The sequence below is a fragment of the Patiria miniata genome, unplaced genomic scaffold (genome assembly GCF_015706575.1).
Source record: "Patiria miniata isolate m_02_andy unplaced genomic scaffold, ASM1570657v1 HiC_scaffold_3, whole genome shotgun sequence".
Classification (NCBI taxonomy): domain Eukaryota; kingdom Metazoa; phylum Echinodermata; class Asteroidea; order Valvatida; family Asterinidae; genus Patiria; species Patiria miniata.
The window spans coordinates 30,184,306-30,202,531 of NW_024037069.1; the positions used below are offsets into that span (position 1 = coordinate 30,184,306).

Below are 18,226 nucleotides of genomic sequence, written 5' to 3' on the forward strand. Positions count from 1 at the left end.
ATATAAAAATGTAATTTCTGATTTACAGCAACATTTATACTCGCGGCAATAACCTTGGACTCAATACCTGTTTGAACCCAACATAGCATCGCTACAGCGCCCTCACAGTCGCTTAAAATATGGCAAATATACGGATTTTTTTATTTGCTTTTAGTGGGTTTGGACGTTGGAACAGTTCTCTCAGACCAGGTCATAGTGCTGCACTTTAAAGGCAATATACAACATTTGCGCCATCAAAAAACAAAACTACCAAATTATTATGGAAAAAACCTTACTGGACTGTTAGTAAATGACAGTCTTAAGCATCCTGTAAAATCATGGCACCTGGTGTGCTGTAATTTTTAAGAAAAGTGGTATTTTGTTTATCAGTTTCCAATGCTGGTCCATTTACCATATTATTTTAGTTAGTCCGCTTTTGTTTGCAATCGATAACACACCTATGAACGAACGGGTACAAGCCAGCTGGACTGGTTCCTTGACCTTACAATTCCCCGACGTCTATAAATTGCTCCGATTCATCTTAAGTGGGGTCAGGGAAACAGACTACACGAACATGATTGTTTTTCTTGGTTTTTCCAGCATCTACGAACACAAAACATTCAAACAAGTCAGTGTAAAAATAGTTGTTATAAAATACTAAACCCCAAATCCACCCTTTTCTGAAATTACAGCAAAAACAAATGTTGTATGTTCCCTTTAAATCACTTACGATTTTTATTGATAGTGGACTTTCTCAACTCACGATTTTTTTTTTCGCAAAACATGTCAATACATTGCAGACATGGGGGGGGGCAGTAAGGGATGATAATCTCGTATCCAAGGAAAAAGGTAACAAGAATCACCTGCCCTGCGTCACGTGTAATTAATTACTCGCTAAGATGCACGGATCACGTGATAATATCATCACTAGAATGACATTTCAGTAATGTTCAATTGTGCGTATCCTTGATAACATTAACAATGTTATCCAAGGCCTAGCCTCCGACCCGAAACCGGCAGAGGGGTTTATTTTTAATACCAGCCCCGTTGCTATCTTTACATATTGCTGACGGTACCTCCTATAGTAGGCCTATATAACTAATATGACTGACATTTTCACTTTCTTGCGCTGGCCGGGGATTAAAGTCTTAAGACTCGGTCTTTATCTTCATTCACCAACCCCCGGATGCTTACGGAGTTCCGAGAAGCGAAGACAGAGCACGATGCAAGCTGAACAGTTTCTCCCTGAATAGAAACATGTATCTCGTCTGACTCGTCACTGTTGATTCCTTAGAAGCCATGAAATTTTACGACAGTTGTCGGTTGGGTATGATCAATTACTGTCAATATTGTGCTTGGCGGTGAGGTATGTTTCACCTTATCTCGCACCCAACGTAGGCCTATGTATCACTTACATCGGACCATAATTATATACTCTCCATTCCAAAACAGCTTCATGTTTGTTAAGATTGTTTGGTTGTTGGCGTTATAGCATAACTATGGGGTGGTGTTCGACTCGTGTGCCGTTCGAATCCTGACCGTGGGAACGTGGTTCTTGTGCTCGTATTAATCCTCATTAAAGAACCCAGTTACACTTATCGCTAAGAGTTGCCCCGGTGTTTCTGGCAGTGGCTGCAGTATGCGCCCCAGCACCCTACATAATGGGTCTCATAGTTCTCATTAACTTCAGGGCCTCCATGGAAAGCAATGCCTTGCACTGATTGGAGTTTACCCTCATTAAAGATGACGTACAAAAGAATCGCCCCAAAACTGAACCGTTTGTTAACCAATAAATTTATCAGTAAAACGAGGAAACCGTATTAAGCCTAATATAGTTTTCCCTAGTAATATACGTCTTAGCCTGTTCTACAGATGCTATCATGGTATGTACTCAGAAGGTCTCTCACTTGTTGCCCCTTCCGTTCACACCTTCACTCGCAGCACACGTTTTGCAATCTCCACTCATCCCTTCACTGTATCTGTTCCACAGGCCAGTACTGTGAGATATTCTTCTAGCTATTTCCCTCGTACTGCTGCACTATGCAACTCCTTAACCGAATCCTGTTTTCCCACCAACTTATAATCTATCCCTGTTCAAAAGAAATGAGAACAGATATCTTCTCTCTCCGTAACTTTTTTCTCTATGTACTTTCTATTTGTAGCCCGCACCTTGAATGGCCTCCTGGCCATTTTAAAAAGGTGGAGTTTGAGGGTTTGGTTTTTTAGTGTTTCCCTGATAGCTACAAGTAAACATTTTGTTCGCTTATTGTAACAGAATTAAAATACCAAAAGGACACTTTCTGAGATACCTGCCTTTGCCTTTTTCTGTGGCGGCAAATTCTTCACACACAAATTCAGTCCCTTTTGATTTGCCCTTCCACATTCGAATCCTTTGGAGGTGGATTGGGAGGAACAAAAATCTTGAATGCCTTTTCTACATGTGTCATTATTTTAGCGAATCCTTTCGCGGTAATGCGTTCCAGGCCTCCGGCTATTCCTGAGTCTTCCAAACGCCTGCAACTATATAAAGCTTCCCTTGGACTTTTAATGTCAAATTCTTCACAAACTGAACTAAACAGAGGCGTTTGATGAGTAACACGAGACATGAACTTTATTAGCTCGAGTTTGGTCATTTTTTTAACTGTTAAAAGTTGTCCACATGAGGCGCGGTTCTAGAACCAATATTTGGGGGGGGGGGCTAGCAGGGTGGATCCAGAATTTTTTTCAGGGAGGCGAGCTGAAATGTAGACCGGTTATTTTCTCCAGACACTTAGGCCTCCGAAAATCAATTAGGGGGGGGGGGGGGGGGCTCATGCCATATTTTCAATGGGGAGCGCCAATAAAATCCTAAAATCATTCACACTATATTAACTACAAATGCACCCTTGTCATGGCTATTTCTTCTTTAGGAGGAGACCGTTCGCATGTACATCACAATGCTAATGCAATTTTTTACGGAATTTATTTGGGGGGGGGGGGCTAGACAAAATTTGGGGGGCTAAACCCCAGCCCCCCCCCCCCCTCCCGTAGAACCGCGCCTGTCCACATCTACAGATCGTTTGCACTGCAGCCATGTTTGAGGTATGTGTTTTTGTTCAGCGTGGATCCGCATGAGTAGACTTCTTGTGCCTTCATTGTTAATGAATGAACACAACAGAACACTCCTCAAAGACTACTCTATCAGTCTATGCACCTTATTCAAGAGGAAGCCATTTTTTGATCGTGTTCCCTGAATGTATTTTATAAATTGTAAACTGTTGAATGGGATGGTGCCAGACTATTTAAGCCTCACTTTCATTTCATTTTCTAAACGTGGCTTAAAACACTAGGGTATGTTTAATCACAATTTTTAATTCTTCACCAGAGCAGATTAATTGGTAATTAACTTTATTTCATTGGTTTAATTTCTATTCGCAAGTTCCAGAAAATAAAGATTTTACCTCGCTTTCAATCTGATTTTGCCGACTCATGAATGCACCTATTCTCAAAACGTTCGGGTCAGTTTTGTGTTTCATGAACGACCCCAAGGATTTTCTTTCCAGAGTTCACTAGGGTCGATCTTCCTCGGATAATTGACGGTAACGTAATTTCCCCTTCTTGTCACCATGCATGTAGTTCTTGCTGGAAAACTACGACAGGTCGTAAAGATCTCAGTGTTTCCTAATCACATTTGTCAGATTTTTGTTCCACATTTGAGATTGTAGGAGCGGAAATTTGGAAAAGTAAACTTCAACATTTTTGGTGGAATTTGTCTTTAATCTCGTTGTTAGCCTTCAACCCAAATACTGATGTTTCTCCTAGGAGTTGCGCCCTCCTCCTTCCCAAAACAAAACAAACACATTTTCCCTTGAAGATAATGTAATTATGTTCCCTGTTTAGGTCCATGTTAATCTTGCGCCCTTTTTATCAATTGTTTGTTGGGTTGCTTGGTTTTGTTTGTTGGGTGTTTGTTTGTTAGTTAGGGTGTTGTTGGGTTGTTGGGCTGTACGTGGGTGCGTGTATATATAGGGTGAAGTAAACAACACCACTGATAGCGCGTGTATACGGTAAAGAAGACTGGGAGTTTCTTCACGGGTATCGTCAACCATGTTTAAAGCGTGGGGGAGGGGGAGGGGCTGGACATCCTCTGACAAATGGGGGTGCTGTTCAAAGCGGACAAAACTTGACACAATATAGGTGGCGCTATTCCTTGCGGCCTATATCATGCCGACAGACAAACGTGTTTTTCCCCATATGTACATCATTATTTAAGATTAGATTAATATAGGGTTGTGATGCCCCATTCCTCCTAATGACGACCCTGTTTTCCATTTGTAACTTCTTGTTTCAAAGGCGTGTCATCTTCTTCTAATGATTTCGGATCTTTCGACGTTAGTGCCTTTCGTAGGCCTATATTTCAAATCAACGCGCGAGATAATCGAAATCATATCTGTTGGTCAGTTCAGCTGTTTGACTGTGTATCATCTTGTCTTGTCGGTGTCTGCTGTTGATCCGGACAATCTTCCAGTTTGAGCCATTAGACTTACCTTTTTTTCCAGGGGTAATTTTTAAGGAGAAATCAACCTAAATATCCCTGGACGCCATAGGCTACTCGTCAGAGTCCGACCGAAGACTTGATGACAAGTACAAGCGTGTAAGGGGGCCACTAAGCCCCAGAGAGGGGGAGATTTCCTCCCCATGGGGGTATACTTCCCCCTCTTAACAGCAACCGCGTTCATCGGTTTACCAAAAAAGGGGGTCAGACACACCAGTGGCGGCAGACTGACAGTATGCACTCCGCTCCACATGTACTTGGCTGATCTAGCTCATAGATCTGATACACCGTGCCCTCTCAAACATGCACACAATAGGGAACAAAAGATTGTACACGTCTCCACGTGGCAATTTCTATAGATGAATACGTCTCCACAAGGTTTTCACGAAATAGATATATGGATTTTACTTTCAGCCAAGCAAATTTATTCTGGTTAAAATAAGAGCATTTTGAAACTGCATTTTCAAAGTCGAAGATATTAGTACACGAGAACAAACAAATGTCTCTACAAGGATACAAATTTCAGTATGGGTGGTTTCTTGAGTGGATAGCAGAATTCAAAACAAAGCTTTGTAAACCATATCAAGTTTGTTCACAGCATTGGGTGTTGTGCTCATTGTGATACCGACTTAAAGCAAACTGCTCTATTCTGCGATGTATCACATGAAATATGGGTGGTTCAAAAGTATTGGCGTTTAACCCTGATCCTCAAGGGTTCATTTTGGATTATGCAAAATCCTGTTGAATTGAGCGTGATATCGGGAAATGATATGAGAAAGATGCTTTGGTGGCTGTATTGCCTGTCAACATGACGTCACAGGGGACGCGATCCATAATCCAAATCAAAACTAAAACATACACCAAAATGCCCTTGAACATCGGAAATTGAAAATCAGATTAAATTGACACAAAGGTACATTTTCGAGGATTGCATTAAAAAAACTTACATTGCACGGGCCATCCTTGTAAAGAATTAGCCTCGTTCTTTTTTTTTCACGGCGCGTCCAAAGATATAATCTGTGAACTCAGCTGACTACACGATTTTGGACGACAAACCTTGTTTTCTCGAAGAACTCCTAACATATACAATACCTGTAATGTTTGAACCCCTCAAAAATGTGATTTTGATTATAATCTGTTTTGAGGGAAATATGTATCGGGTCTGAATCTGTAAGTTATCGCCTTCATCGAACGATAGGTGTCAGAAACGACGGAAAGAGACTGCGTCTGTGGGGACACAGTGAGCCCGAGTGTAAAGCAAAATACGCACCTAGCCTTAATTTGAAAACATGACATCTAGATCCGTTACACCACTGCACGCCGCTTCAGCTACGGGTGTTGATGGCAAAAAGGGGAAATTATTCCCGTGTTTAGAATGAATCGGCAAATGTTCCCCTGGATGGCGTGGGGCATTGGTGTCAGATGGGGGTAGGTGTGGCCAGACGACAGCACCGACCCATACCACCGTAGACTGCCGTTTGGGACTTTTCGTACTATTTGATAGTGATGAGAGGATAGGCTTATTTTGTTGCGGGATCAGGAAATATTTTTTTTTGGCTGTTGTTCTGCACGCTACGTTGACAAGCTGACCAGACTGCCCATTGTGAGATAAACATGGAGGGTTTGAGGTGAAGAAAATAACTTGTCAACAATGGCAGAGTTTAGGACTTATTTTTTACCTGTTTTAAATCCAGTACTAATGCCATAACGCAATAAAAAAAAATAACCATCACTCCTATAGGAATTCACAGGTTGTGCAAACTAGATATGAAACACATGTCGTGAGACTGAAGCCAAGTATATAAAAACTACTTAAAGGGAAAATACAACATTTGCAAACATTAAAAAATAAAACTACCAAATCATTTTGAAATACCTTGCTGGACTGTTAGTAAATGACAGTGTAAAGCATCCTGTAAAATCATGGCACCTGGTATACTATCATTTTCAAGAAAAGTGGTATTTTTGTATCAATTTCCAACGCTGATTGGAAACAACTGGCTTTTTTTCAAATACTGGCCCCAATTGACCATCGCACTTGTTTGCAATCGATTACAAACCTATGAACGGGTACGAGCCAGCTAGACTGGTTCCCTGACCTTATAATTCCCCAATGTATGTTAACTGCTCTGTTTCTTCTTATATGTAGTCACGGAACCAGACTATAGGAAAATGATCGTTTTTCTTGGTTTTTATAGCATTTTCGAACCCAAAACCTCAAAAAAGTCAGTGTAACTATATTTGCTATATATTTCCAACACCCCAATTCCATCCATTTCGAAAATTACAGCAAAAGCAAATGATGTATATTTCCTTTAATAATATAAAAAAAAAACTTTGAATATGGCTATCAATAACACATGTCCATGAGAAGTGGATTTGGATGCTGGCATGGGCTCATGACTGCCAAGTAATTCGGACGCAGACATATTTTTGTAGACAGCGTCATCAACGTCCCTTCTCGGAATCATAAACTTACGGCAATCAATTACGTTACTGACACTCATACAGGAAACTAGACAACAAATATAGAGTCGACGGATGACACATTTTGCTCTGGGACCTCGATGACGTCATTAATTTTCCAAACATTCCTTTGCCATGCAGGGAGGATTATGAAAACGTTCCTGATATTGTTTTTCTTTTGCTGATGTATCGACAGTTTTTTTTATGTCACTATCCAAAATGTTAAAAGCATATAGAATCATTTGCTTTTCATGCATTTTGTTCGTTTCCAATGACGTAACACACTCAAAATCCAAAGAAGAATGTTCAAAACCTAACCTGTTGAAGTGTCGGCTTAGTGGATATTACACCTGTCGAGAAAACAGTGAAAAAGTCTGCACGACCTTTTGATCGCGAAACACGATTTCTTCTAAAGATCTCTTATTTCAAAAAAATCAGTCAATTGACTGATCGTTGGAAATCAACTATTTTTCTTGATTTCTTCTAAATGACAGCAAGTCAGACGGAAGAATTTCATGTGGTGTTTAGTACCAATACGATCTTTAATCCAAGTGAGTTTTTTGTCAATAATACGGTTACTTTGGGATAAATGCAAATGATATTCCTTTCATTAAATGATTTGTTATGAAACTTTGTTCTTTTCTTAATGATCTAAGCATCGATATCACCGTTAGTCAAGCAAAGAGTGCGAGACGCGCTCATCATGAACTCCCTCACCATAAAGCCACGCTGATTTCCCGATCCTATCACCGGCAAGGGCTTACCAACCCATCCCGGGGCATTCTCGTTTCATCACGGTCTACCCTTCACTCCCTCTAACCCTGCGCTGTGTATTGCAACTGATGTGGTTTCTATCATCAGGCCAGGGGAAGTTGATAAGGTCGGCGCCCCCCGGCCTCAGCCCCCCCCCCCCCCCCCCCCCCCCCCCCCTTCACTGGCGCCACGACGCAGCTGCACGGGAAGCCGAGGATCTGGTAGGGCGCCGCCACAGCTGGTTTCTCCAATGAGTGCCTCGGCATTATAAACACGGCGAAAGACTTGTAATCAAAGGTCATCATAATTCCAAAAATATGTCAAGTGGTATAGTGTAACTGCAGGCTCTCCCCCCACTTTTCCAACGAAACTCCACCCACCTCAGCTCAGCTGGCAATGATATACTTTAATAGCGTAGATTGTGATGTCATGAATGTTTTACTAATGTGTTGGCACTCGCGTACTAATGACGCACAATATATTGGCTGAGGGTTCATTGGCATTAAATGGATGATGCCTTGTGAGTCATTTCATTTCAGCCGGAGACAATCCCCTTAAAAATTGTTCCCGACAAACCCTAACACGAATTTCGGACACAAAATGGCCTCCTGGGCAATGATGCATCATTTGAAATATGCACCAGTGTGTTAATTCATTTTGTCATTAAACTGTCTATGAGACTTTCTACAACCTTGTACAACTCTGTGTGCGATACTAAAAACTGCGCCATCAACGTCCAAACAGAACAAACAGACGTTCACCTCGAAATGCCGACCAGTTGTACCAGAGCCCGCCCTCTATTGATGCAAGGGAGTAGGATAGGACACGGGAATACAGCCGTGATTTTATACGGAGCACACTTTCTTCCGAAACTTCGGCATGGACACTTCTCACTGAAAACAGCGCACAGGCGATGACAACAGGTCAAGGAAGGTAAACCAATCAATCAAGGAGTGGTGGAACCGTATCTTGCTCCATTCTTCATTCTAAGGAAATGTTTACCACCAAACTATAAGTCTCCTTTGTTGTCAACATCCATTGTTATTTTCTTGGCTGTCGCGGTAATGCAAAAAGTCCGCTTGGTCGTGTTATTGTACTCGATAATAAGAGACAAACACCTTACTGCTGTTACGTTTGTCGGTTAAAAATAAGTTTAAGGGTGGAGACCTTTTTTTTAGCCAGTGACGTAGAGTTACCTTGTGGTCAACCTCGTCCCCAAATCGATTTACAAAGGTGTTCTGCGACACGATCGATTTTGCAGGAAGCTGTGGGGTCTCCTAAGATTGAGGGCGCTATTCAGCAAAAGTAGGGGGCAAAGAGAAATTCCTCGATACCGCTCTCATGAGATCCCTGTGACTTCAGGAGGGGAAGAAACAACACCCCGAACCAAAAAGAAACCCCAACATTTGGGGACAATCTAAGATGGTTATGACTTTTAAGCAAGAACTACGCAAAAAGCTGCGTACAGCGTAAAAACTGCATTACATTAAATTATAAATTACAATTGTTTATTTCACAATCGAACTCTTTGTTCTCTCTCCCTTTACATGTAATGTTTTTAATTTTCAAGAAGAATTTAGGAAATTCAACAAGAGGCTTATCCAAAGATGCAATAGGAAACAGTCGTCTAAAAATGGTTTGCATATTTTGTTCGATTAATTTCAAATACTTATAGAAATGGGAATTTGTATAATCAAATGGATGAGGTAAGTAGATGGTGCCTTCACTTTGCTATAGACGGTGGCCCCCTGTAATGGCGGAAGTGTTTGGCCAGCTATTGCACAGATCAACTGTTTCATGACAGTTATCCTGAACAATAGCTAGCACTATGCTTTCGCCATTGGAGGGGGCTGTGGTAGAAGTGATAGGCGTGCTATAGGATTGGTCTATTTGCTTGTCTAATTTCTTCCTCGTTGTATGCAGAACCAGTCAAGACTTAAGAAGTGACATTTCAGTGGTGAACATGCCGTCCTTTGTTCTTCAACTCTAACGACGACACATTGCCCAAGTGCTTGAAGATGTGAGGTTTCACGACAAAGTGGCGTCTCTGAAGATGAAGCTGCATGAGGGCGCTAAACAAGAAATCTACGGGTTGCTCCTGGTAGAATTGCACCAAGTACCGAGCCACGTGCAACAAGTCCCAATCGCGAAATAATTTCCCTGTTCCCTTGTCTGATATGTCCAAAAGAATCCAATGTTCGGCTCGGTTCAGGGCAATGAACCTGCGGATTGTTGAGACGTATCCAGGTACCGTCGTGAAATCATCGTCTAGTTGAAGGTAATAGTCAGACATGCTGACAGAGTAAGCGAAGAGAAAGACATTATCGATGTTTTCCTTGGACCGCCAATACACTCGCTCGTCTGGGTTATCGAACGTTCTCTTCAAGTTTTTGAGAGGCGGGTAGAAAGACCTTGGGGCTTCGATGAGTTGGAGAAATCCACTCTCAAGATGTTTGGGGAATCTGAAGACGATGTCGCGAGCTTCTTGGCGAGCTGACTCTTTGAAATCACACGCAAAGACGACGATACTCATCTGAGATCGTTCCGTGGCATTAGTGTTCACTATCAAAGAGTTTAAGGTCTGGTAGAGATAGCTGGCGTTTATGCGCTCTACAGTTGTTATTCCAATCGTAAGAAAACCTGTAGAGGAAAGATATAAAACTAGTGATAGGATATGTGGTAATCGTATCCGGCATTGCGTCCTTCGTGCGTGTTTACTTCGAAATGAAAGCCCAATAACTGTGACGAAACTTCCATTATTATTGGACCATGTTATCATTCAAACAGATGACAATGAGAACACGTTCGAGATATGATGAATATTTATTATTTTCCTAAAATGGAATTTTTGCGTCGGGGTGATGTAAATCAATACAAGGTTTTGCCCTTCACCGACGTATAACGCAGTGTGTTATTAAGTGGGTGCGGAGGGTTTGAAATTTTAAAACCGTTACGTAAAGCTTCACTTTGTGAAAATTGAATGCCGTTTTGTAGTCCAGACCATGTTTATCGGTCAAAGGTACATAGGATCATTTGCTCTTTGTGCACATTGTTGTTTTCATTTGAATGAACAAAATTGCTCAAAATATTAAGTACGATGGACAACAACTAATAATCTGTTGAAATTTTAGCTCAGTGGCTACTATAAATTTTAAGAAAACAGAAAACATGATGCACTTTTTTGGGGGGGGGTCTCCTAACTGGAGTCCGTTGCCTGCGGACACATTTTGTTTTTAAAACCACCTTCAATAATTGATTTCGTTTGATTTAAACTATAGGTTTTCCGGTCTATTTTAAACGTTTATCATTCGAATTCACCGTTTCTAATATACAAATTCGTCCATCAACATCGATTTAGTACACTTCCAATGTTTATTTTCGTCTTTTGTCAGACAACTTCAAATTTATTTCAAGCAAATTCAAACAATGAGCCCACGTTTTCGTCCTGGATTATTCAAATAACCTTGTTATTCAGAAATCAATTTCGTCTATTAATTGATTTATATCAGACGGATTCGATCTCTGAATGCTGCCATTCGGCAACAGCTTAGACGAATTTGATCTGAAATGACGAATATTCTCGACTCGGTGACTAAAGAGGGTGACCAAACTTTAAAATTGAATGGTAGATGACTAAATTGGTTTTGTTAAAAGCGTGTGAATCTTCTCGTGGACGAAATTGAATGATAGAGTGGGTGAATTTGAATGAAACGTCTTTAAAAATAGCCGGGAAATTCTATATTTTCTGGAGGGATAATTTCAAGGAGGTATTTGGGGCTATCCCTAATTTCACTTTGAGGATGGTCTGTTTTTCTCATTAAAGGGGAGATACACACAACATTTGCAAACATCACAAAATGAAATGACCCAATTATCACGAAATACCTTACTGGATTGTTAGGGAATGACAGTCTGAAAGCATCCTTTAAAATCGTGGCTCCTGGTGTGCTGTCATTTTCAAGAAAAATGGGATTTTTATGGCTTTTTCCAAAAAAAACCGCTCCTACTTATCATATTTAGTTATTCCGCGTTTTCTTTGCAATTGATAACACACCAGTGAAGGGGTACAAGCCTGCTAAACTGATTCTCTGACCTTACAACTCCCCAAAGTCTATAAATTGCTTCGTTTCATAAGTGGTTTTTCCAGCATCTACAAGCCCAAATCGTGAAACAAGTCATTTTATCAATATTTGCTATAACATACTAATCCTCCAAATCCATTTATTTCTGGAAATTGCATTAAAGGTTGTACATTCCCTTTAAGTTTCCGGGTAGTCATGTTCCTAGTGCGTGCCTTTTAAACATTTCTCATAAACGTGTGCACGGTTTGCTGCGGCGTGATGTTACTACTCTCACAGACTTTACAGGAACCCAGTCGAGACACCACACCGTGAAATCACTACCAAAGGAGACGACTGCCAATGACTGGGACCTGGGACCTAATGACGTCATGGTTTTGTTTACATATGCACTTTCCTATGGGAGCGAATTCGGACGCCAGACTAAGTATAGGGTTGCGGGCCAGTAAATCGGTGCAACATTGTCTACGCCGGCCAAGTCACGATTTGCATGGCCTCAAATTCTTATTTCAAATTCAAGTTATTTGAGCACATTGTGGGCCATAAACTTGAGGGTTTGTTAAAAAACAATATGGGTGGAAGCCGTGCACATGGCTGTGCGCTTGTAGTTATGTGCCATTTGAATGAAATTGGAGCCCTAAAAGCGATCTATTTTGCAATGGAATGTAGGCGTCGTTTTTCTAAATGGCGATGGGCTTCAGGACCATTTTAAGGGGTGATCATCTTTGGATGGAAATTTCTCCTTAGAAAAGTCATCACTTAACTCCCCAAAAATTGAAAAGAAAATGAAAGATGCTGAAATAAGCTTTAATTTGATGTTTGTCTCGAACACCTTGGAGAGTTGTGAGTATTTTTCCTGAATTTTTGAAGTGGAGGCATTTATCATTGGGGTCTATGGCAGTTTATTTACTGGTCTGCAACCATAGGGACCGTCTACCACATGTAAACAAAGCGTGACGTCATTAGGTCTCAGGCCTATTGTGAGTCTATCCTACCTCGCTCTTTTCTGCGATGACCAAGAACCAACGCTTTGTCTCGGTCGAGGTTCGGTAGGTTCATGCAACCCATATCAGATGTCAATCCTGGAACCTTACGAGAAAAAAAACACACCAATCAATCAAAACGTAAATATTAATGTCATCACTTACACAATGACAAATGTTGAGAAGCAAGAAACTGTATACGATCTGTCTGAAGTGAAAACCTTTAATTAAACAGCTTTTAAGTATCATTATGTCATCATCATCTCATCTTCATATACTGTGCAGAAGCCTCCGCTGGAGTATACTCGCACATTGGTTGAAGTGCAAACAAGCAGGTGCATACATAACTCGAGGCATACAAAGACAAATATGTGCAAGTAAAAACAGCTGTTTTGGGACAGGTTGGTTACCCGTAACGTTCACTCTGGTGTGACTACCATAGTTTATGAAACTGATTTTATTTTGGCAGGGTTGTTGTGATCCAAATTCGATTCTGAAATTCAAAGAGAACCTCGTTGGATCACAACTAGTGTCGATGCTTCAATTGCGCATTTTGTGTTGTCATTTAAGACAAGGTGTCGATACTCAAAACACCATTCTTGTGTGTTAACTCATTGTTCTTTAATACCTTGGTAGGGTCGATACCAGTATCGATACTCCAAGTGCCGTCCAGTGCTGTTCGAGTCTGCTCCGTTGTGTATCTGACCAATACCTCAGGCATCCAAGGCAGGTTGCTGTAGCCTGAACAGGAGAAATGATATGAACAATTTCAGTGGTTGCTATGGAAACCTCTCCACTCCTGGTTAAAATAAAATCTTCGAATAAAGGTTCAAAGTAATTAGGCGTAAACAATATTTATAAAAACACCAGAATCCTCGTTTTGTAAGAGGTATTATTATTTGACACTTTGTGTTGATATCCGATTTTAATTAACAAAGTCTGCAATTTATAATTGTCTCTTTTTTTGTAAAGAGGTAGTGGAATGCTCGAAGACATTTCCGTCATTTTTTGGGTATATGTAGCCTAAGGTGTGATGAAATAAAAACGACTATTGTGTCTGTCATGAAATGAGTACAAAAGGTACTTTTGAGAGCTGTTGTTCAGGTCCTGTTTCGACCCGAACGTGCAATTTGTGTAAAAGTCGTCGTTGGGGGCAGCAAAAAAAACACAGTAAATCGTGACGTAATAAACAGGACTCCCGATGCAGCGTAGTATAAAATGGTAAAGAATCATTTTACAGCTATTGTTTCACAGACAACTGGCTGTACTTACTTTAAGTAGGGCCTAGGCGATGTTATATCTCTGACTTCGCTAAAACTTTTCAGGGTTTTACCACTTAATTGCAAATTGATCCTTAGACGGATACAACTGATACAATTAAAAAGTACCTTGCGCGACAATTCCTCTGGTGTCCCCCAACTCCAAACCATTCCGTGCGGCAATCACCACGACAATGACACAAGCCACTGTCAACCACAGCCACCTCTTCTGCAGGCACAGCCACGCTTTAATGCCCATATCAGCCTTTCGACGTTCGACGACCTGTGCAAAATGACAAGAATGTTCGCACGTCAGACATCCCCCTTGGTCACGGGTGGCGTATAACAGAGCCGCATAGAGCATGGATGACGACATGAAAATGTCATATGGTCAGTCACTTTGTCTATATATGTATCTATCGATATCATACACCGATGGAGTGGCGATATCACAGATATGAAACTGAGAAGTAAAACTGCTCGAAACATAGTTTACAAATGCTCAAAAATCTTGAATTTAATCAATCATTTTCGTTAAAGGGAATGTAGATCATTGGCTTTTGCTGTAATTTTCAGAAATGAACTATTTGAGGGGTTAGTATAATTGATCAAATATTGTTACACTGACATTTTTTAAGTTTTGTGTTCGAAAAGGTTGGAAAAAACCAAGAAAAACAAAAATGTTCATGTAGTCTGGTTCCCTGACTCCACAAAAGATAAAATGAATCAATTTATAGATGATGGAAAATTGTAAGGCAAGGGAACCAGTCTAGCTAGCCTGCAGCCGTTCATGAACATGTAACCAATAGCAAACAAATTTGGACTGAAAAAATGGTAAACTTGGAGCAGTAGTTGAAAAATAGTTAGGTTTTTCCAACGCTGGTCGGCCGACCACCGTTGGAAATGTATACAAAAATACCATTTTCTTGAAAATGACTTCACACCAGATGCCATAATTTTACAAGATGCTTGAGACTGTCATTTACCAACATCCTAGTAAGGTTTTCGTAAAAACTTGGTAGTTTTATTTTTCGATGTTTGCAAATGTTGTATATTCCCTTTAAATTATGTTTCCGGAAATTTGCTTTCAATCGTAAAACACTTCTTTAATGGCAGTATATCCTCAAATTGGAGGCTCACGATACTGCAGGAAAGCGGAACTACAATTTGGAACAATCCACTTTCATCGCATGCCGCGAAGGTGTAAAGAGGCATACATTAAAACATTTGCCCCTCGATCTTAATTAACATAAGGCCCACCCCCTCTACACTGAATTATGTGTCCCACGAATTGTTGTGACTGTAACGGGGAAATATGTGCGGACGGTGAGTTTCTTTCATCATTTCACGCTTCTTTGGTTCAATTTCTTGTACCACAGAGACCTGGTTAACCTCTCAGATAAAGGGTTCATTCTGTGATGAATTTGTTTTAATCAAAATGAGGAAATAACCACCTGATTCCCTTACCGTTCATTGATACACGGACTCATTTTGGAAGCTCCATTATGACTAACACGTCAAGCCCGTCGCACAGCTATATCGGTACGTTGAACTGTGTATTTCTATGCATGTACATCAAACGAATAATATTATGCTTACCTTTAATTAATCAAGCTTCCTCTTCGTTCAACTACTTCGTGCAAAACATCACTTAAATTTGTAGCAATAAAAGCGAGATTTCTATTCGGTAACATCTTGAGCGGATCGTGTTCGATCGCCATCTTCCAGGGCAGCTGAATAACAGCTAACAATTCACATCCTATGACCTTAATTATGCTCGCGCCTCTTGAGACATTCCATTCGGATAAAGGGGTGAAGCCACACGGGGTGGCAAAGGTTTTATCTTGTTTTTGTGTGAGCAATAACCCTTGATTTTTAAGAGTGCATGCAAAACTTTTCATTTTTGTGAAATAATTCCGCTTTGTACAGGCGTATACGGCTGAATCCATTCTACGATTTCCAATTCGATTTTCACCTCCATTGGAGATACTGAAAAATAAAAGGTGATAAATCTCCAGCTGATCTGGCCATCGGGAATAGTCGTGCCACAGGAAATTTTCATCATGAGACTTGGGTGCTCTGGATGAACCCAAGCAGGCAAGGACCCTAGAGACCCAAAAACAGACGGTTCCTAATTGGTGCACTTTGTGCGTGCGGTGGTCCCTGTGGGGGACACCTCTTCTTAAAGGAAACATGCAGTGGAAATTCGGCTCATCTTATTTTCATGCACATTACTATGTGTTGCAACAATACATACAAGATCTTAATACTTGTTTTCATTGGAAGTGACTAAAAAGTGGTAGTTTTTTAATTACATCTTGTCATCAATATTATGTAAGAGGAGCTAAATGGAGACACTACTGTTGTGCCTGGAATGACATCACGCTTTGGCTCATGAATATGGAAATTTTTATTAGCAAAAAACTCAAACGTTGAAATTTCTCCCTTTTACTGCTACAACGAAGGTGGAAAGTCATAGTTACATGGCAAGAAAGCTGTTTAAAAAGGAATTTAAGTCATAAAAAAAATCCTATTGCTTGTTTCCTTTAAACTCGTAGTCTTTTCCCCAAGGCTGTGTAGTGACACTCTTCAAAACAGATCCCAAGTTTGCACGTACATGGAGAAAAGGGAACTAGGCACGTAATATTACACAGGATAAGTCATTTCCTGCTTGGGTGAGGTCGATTCCATGTGTAATCGCTATGACGAAGAGCATATAAGCAACGAACCGTTACATTAGTCATGCTGCATTAAAAAAATGGTAGAATTGCACGGTTGAGTACATGAGTACATCCATATTGCATCCACCACCGATTCAACAACAGCACTGAAAACCAGCCGCGATTTTCTCAAATTTTTTTCGCTCGCCCAACGGTCCAATGCAAACCAACGTCTTCATGGTGTTGTTTAAAATACAGGGTGAGTCCAAAAATGAAACCCAAATGTCGGGACATTTTTTTAGTGAAGTTCTGCATGTAGCACTTTCAAGATCTAGGATATAAAAGCCCAATTCATAAGCTTTCTTTTAGTACAAGAATAATTCAAATCACTAATGTACTTTTCAAGTTACGGAATTTTAAACACAACCACCGTTTCAAGGTTTTGTCCACGGATCACAAAAAAAGTTAAGTGGTTTTTTTTCAGCAAAACGAAAACAAATCACATAATTGTTTTCGTTTTCATGAAAGAACGCATGCCTTTTTTTGTGATCCGTGGACAGAACTTTAAAACGGTGGTTGTGTTTAAAACTCCGTAACTTAAAAAATACATGAGTGATTTGAATTATACTTAAACTTAAAGAAAGCTTATGAATTGGGCTTTCCTATGCTAGATTTTGAAAGTGCTACATGCAGAACTTTACTAAAACAATGGTCCTGACATTTGGGTTTCGCTTTTTGTTTACTCACCCTGTAGTCTTTAAATAAACATGAAAAGAAACTATGAACGTGCGACCTTTTCTGTTTTTCTATCCACCACTCCGTTTCCCTTTCCTACACCATGTACACACTTCTTATTCCTCCATTGCTGAGCAAAATGTTCACACGGCCCAATAACTGCAACCAAAAACAAACCTGAAATCTCTTTCATCACCCAAAGGTGGAAAAATAATCAAAGGGGGCTCCCGGGTCCAACAGTGGGTCGAGGGGATGAGAAGGGTTACAGCTCCACGATTTATTTTCATCCTCAAGGGTCCAGTTTGATCGCACATAAGCGTTGTTTATTAACAGCCGAGAGTGTTGGAATGTTACTTAAAGATGTCATATCGCGGCGGTTGTAATAAAAAAAAATAAGCAGATGGAATTTGGAAACATTATTAACACGCCTAGAAGACAGTGACAGGTAGATGCGAGGATTTGTAATTTCTGACATTGGGCATGGAGCCTTTTGTCCTTTTATCCGATTGTAATTTTATCTTTAACCCCCACCCTCTTGTTTCTCCATGCATATCGCATAGACTTACTCTTCACGGCACAACAAAGTTGCTTGTCGACCTGCAAGATTTCAATCACTGATGACGTCAACGAGCCGGCTGTCAGTGCTGCGGCAGCAGTATGCGGAATGGTGTGAATGTTGTGAACAACTTTTCTCGAGGTTTGTTTTCTGCTGTTGGTCTTTGAGGAAGCACTGTGTGTTGATGTATGCCCAGGAGAAATCTCGCACAGCAACTTAGCG

General features: G+C 40.6%; 1 protein-coding gene across 2 annotated transcripts; it reads right to left on the reverse strand.

Moving 5' to 3' along the window:
* Positions 1-9,209: 9,209 nt before the first annotated feature.
* LOC119738202 (alpha-1,3-mannosyl-glycoprotein 4-beta-N-acetylglucosaminyltransferase C-like) lies at positions 9,210-18,100 on the reverse strand. Of its 2 annotated transcripts, none has more exons than XM_038212965.1 (5): positions 18,015-18,100; positions 14,183-14,336; positions 13,423-13,535; positions 12,807-12,900; positions 9,210-10,372 (listed from the first exon to the last, which is right to left on the reverse strand). In XM_038212965.1, the coding sequence occupies exons 2-5, from the start codon at positions 14,310-14,312 to the stop codon at positions 9,684-9,686; spliced, it is 1,026 nt and encodes a 341-aa protein (XP_038068893.1). In that variant the 5' UTR covers positions 14,313-14,336; positions 18,015-18,100; the 3' UTR covers positions 9,210-9,683. The 2 variants fall into 2 exon arrangements, with proteins under 2 accessions (XP_038068893.1, XP_038068892.1); XM_038212964.1 differs by lacking the exon at positions 18,015-18,100 and adding an exon at positions 15,653-16,217.
* Positions 18,101-18,226: the final 126 nt, after the last annotated feature.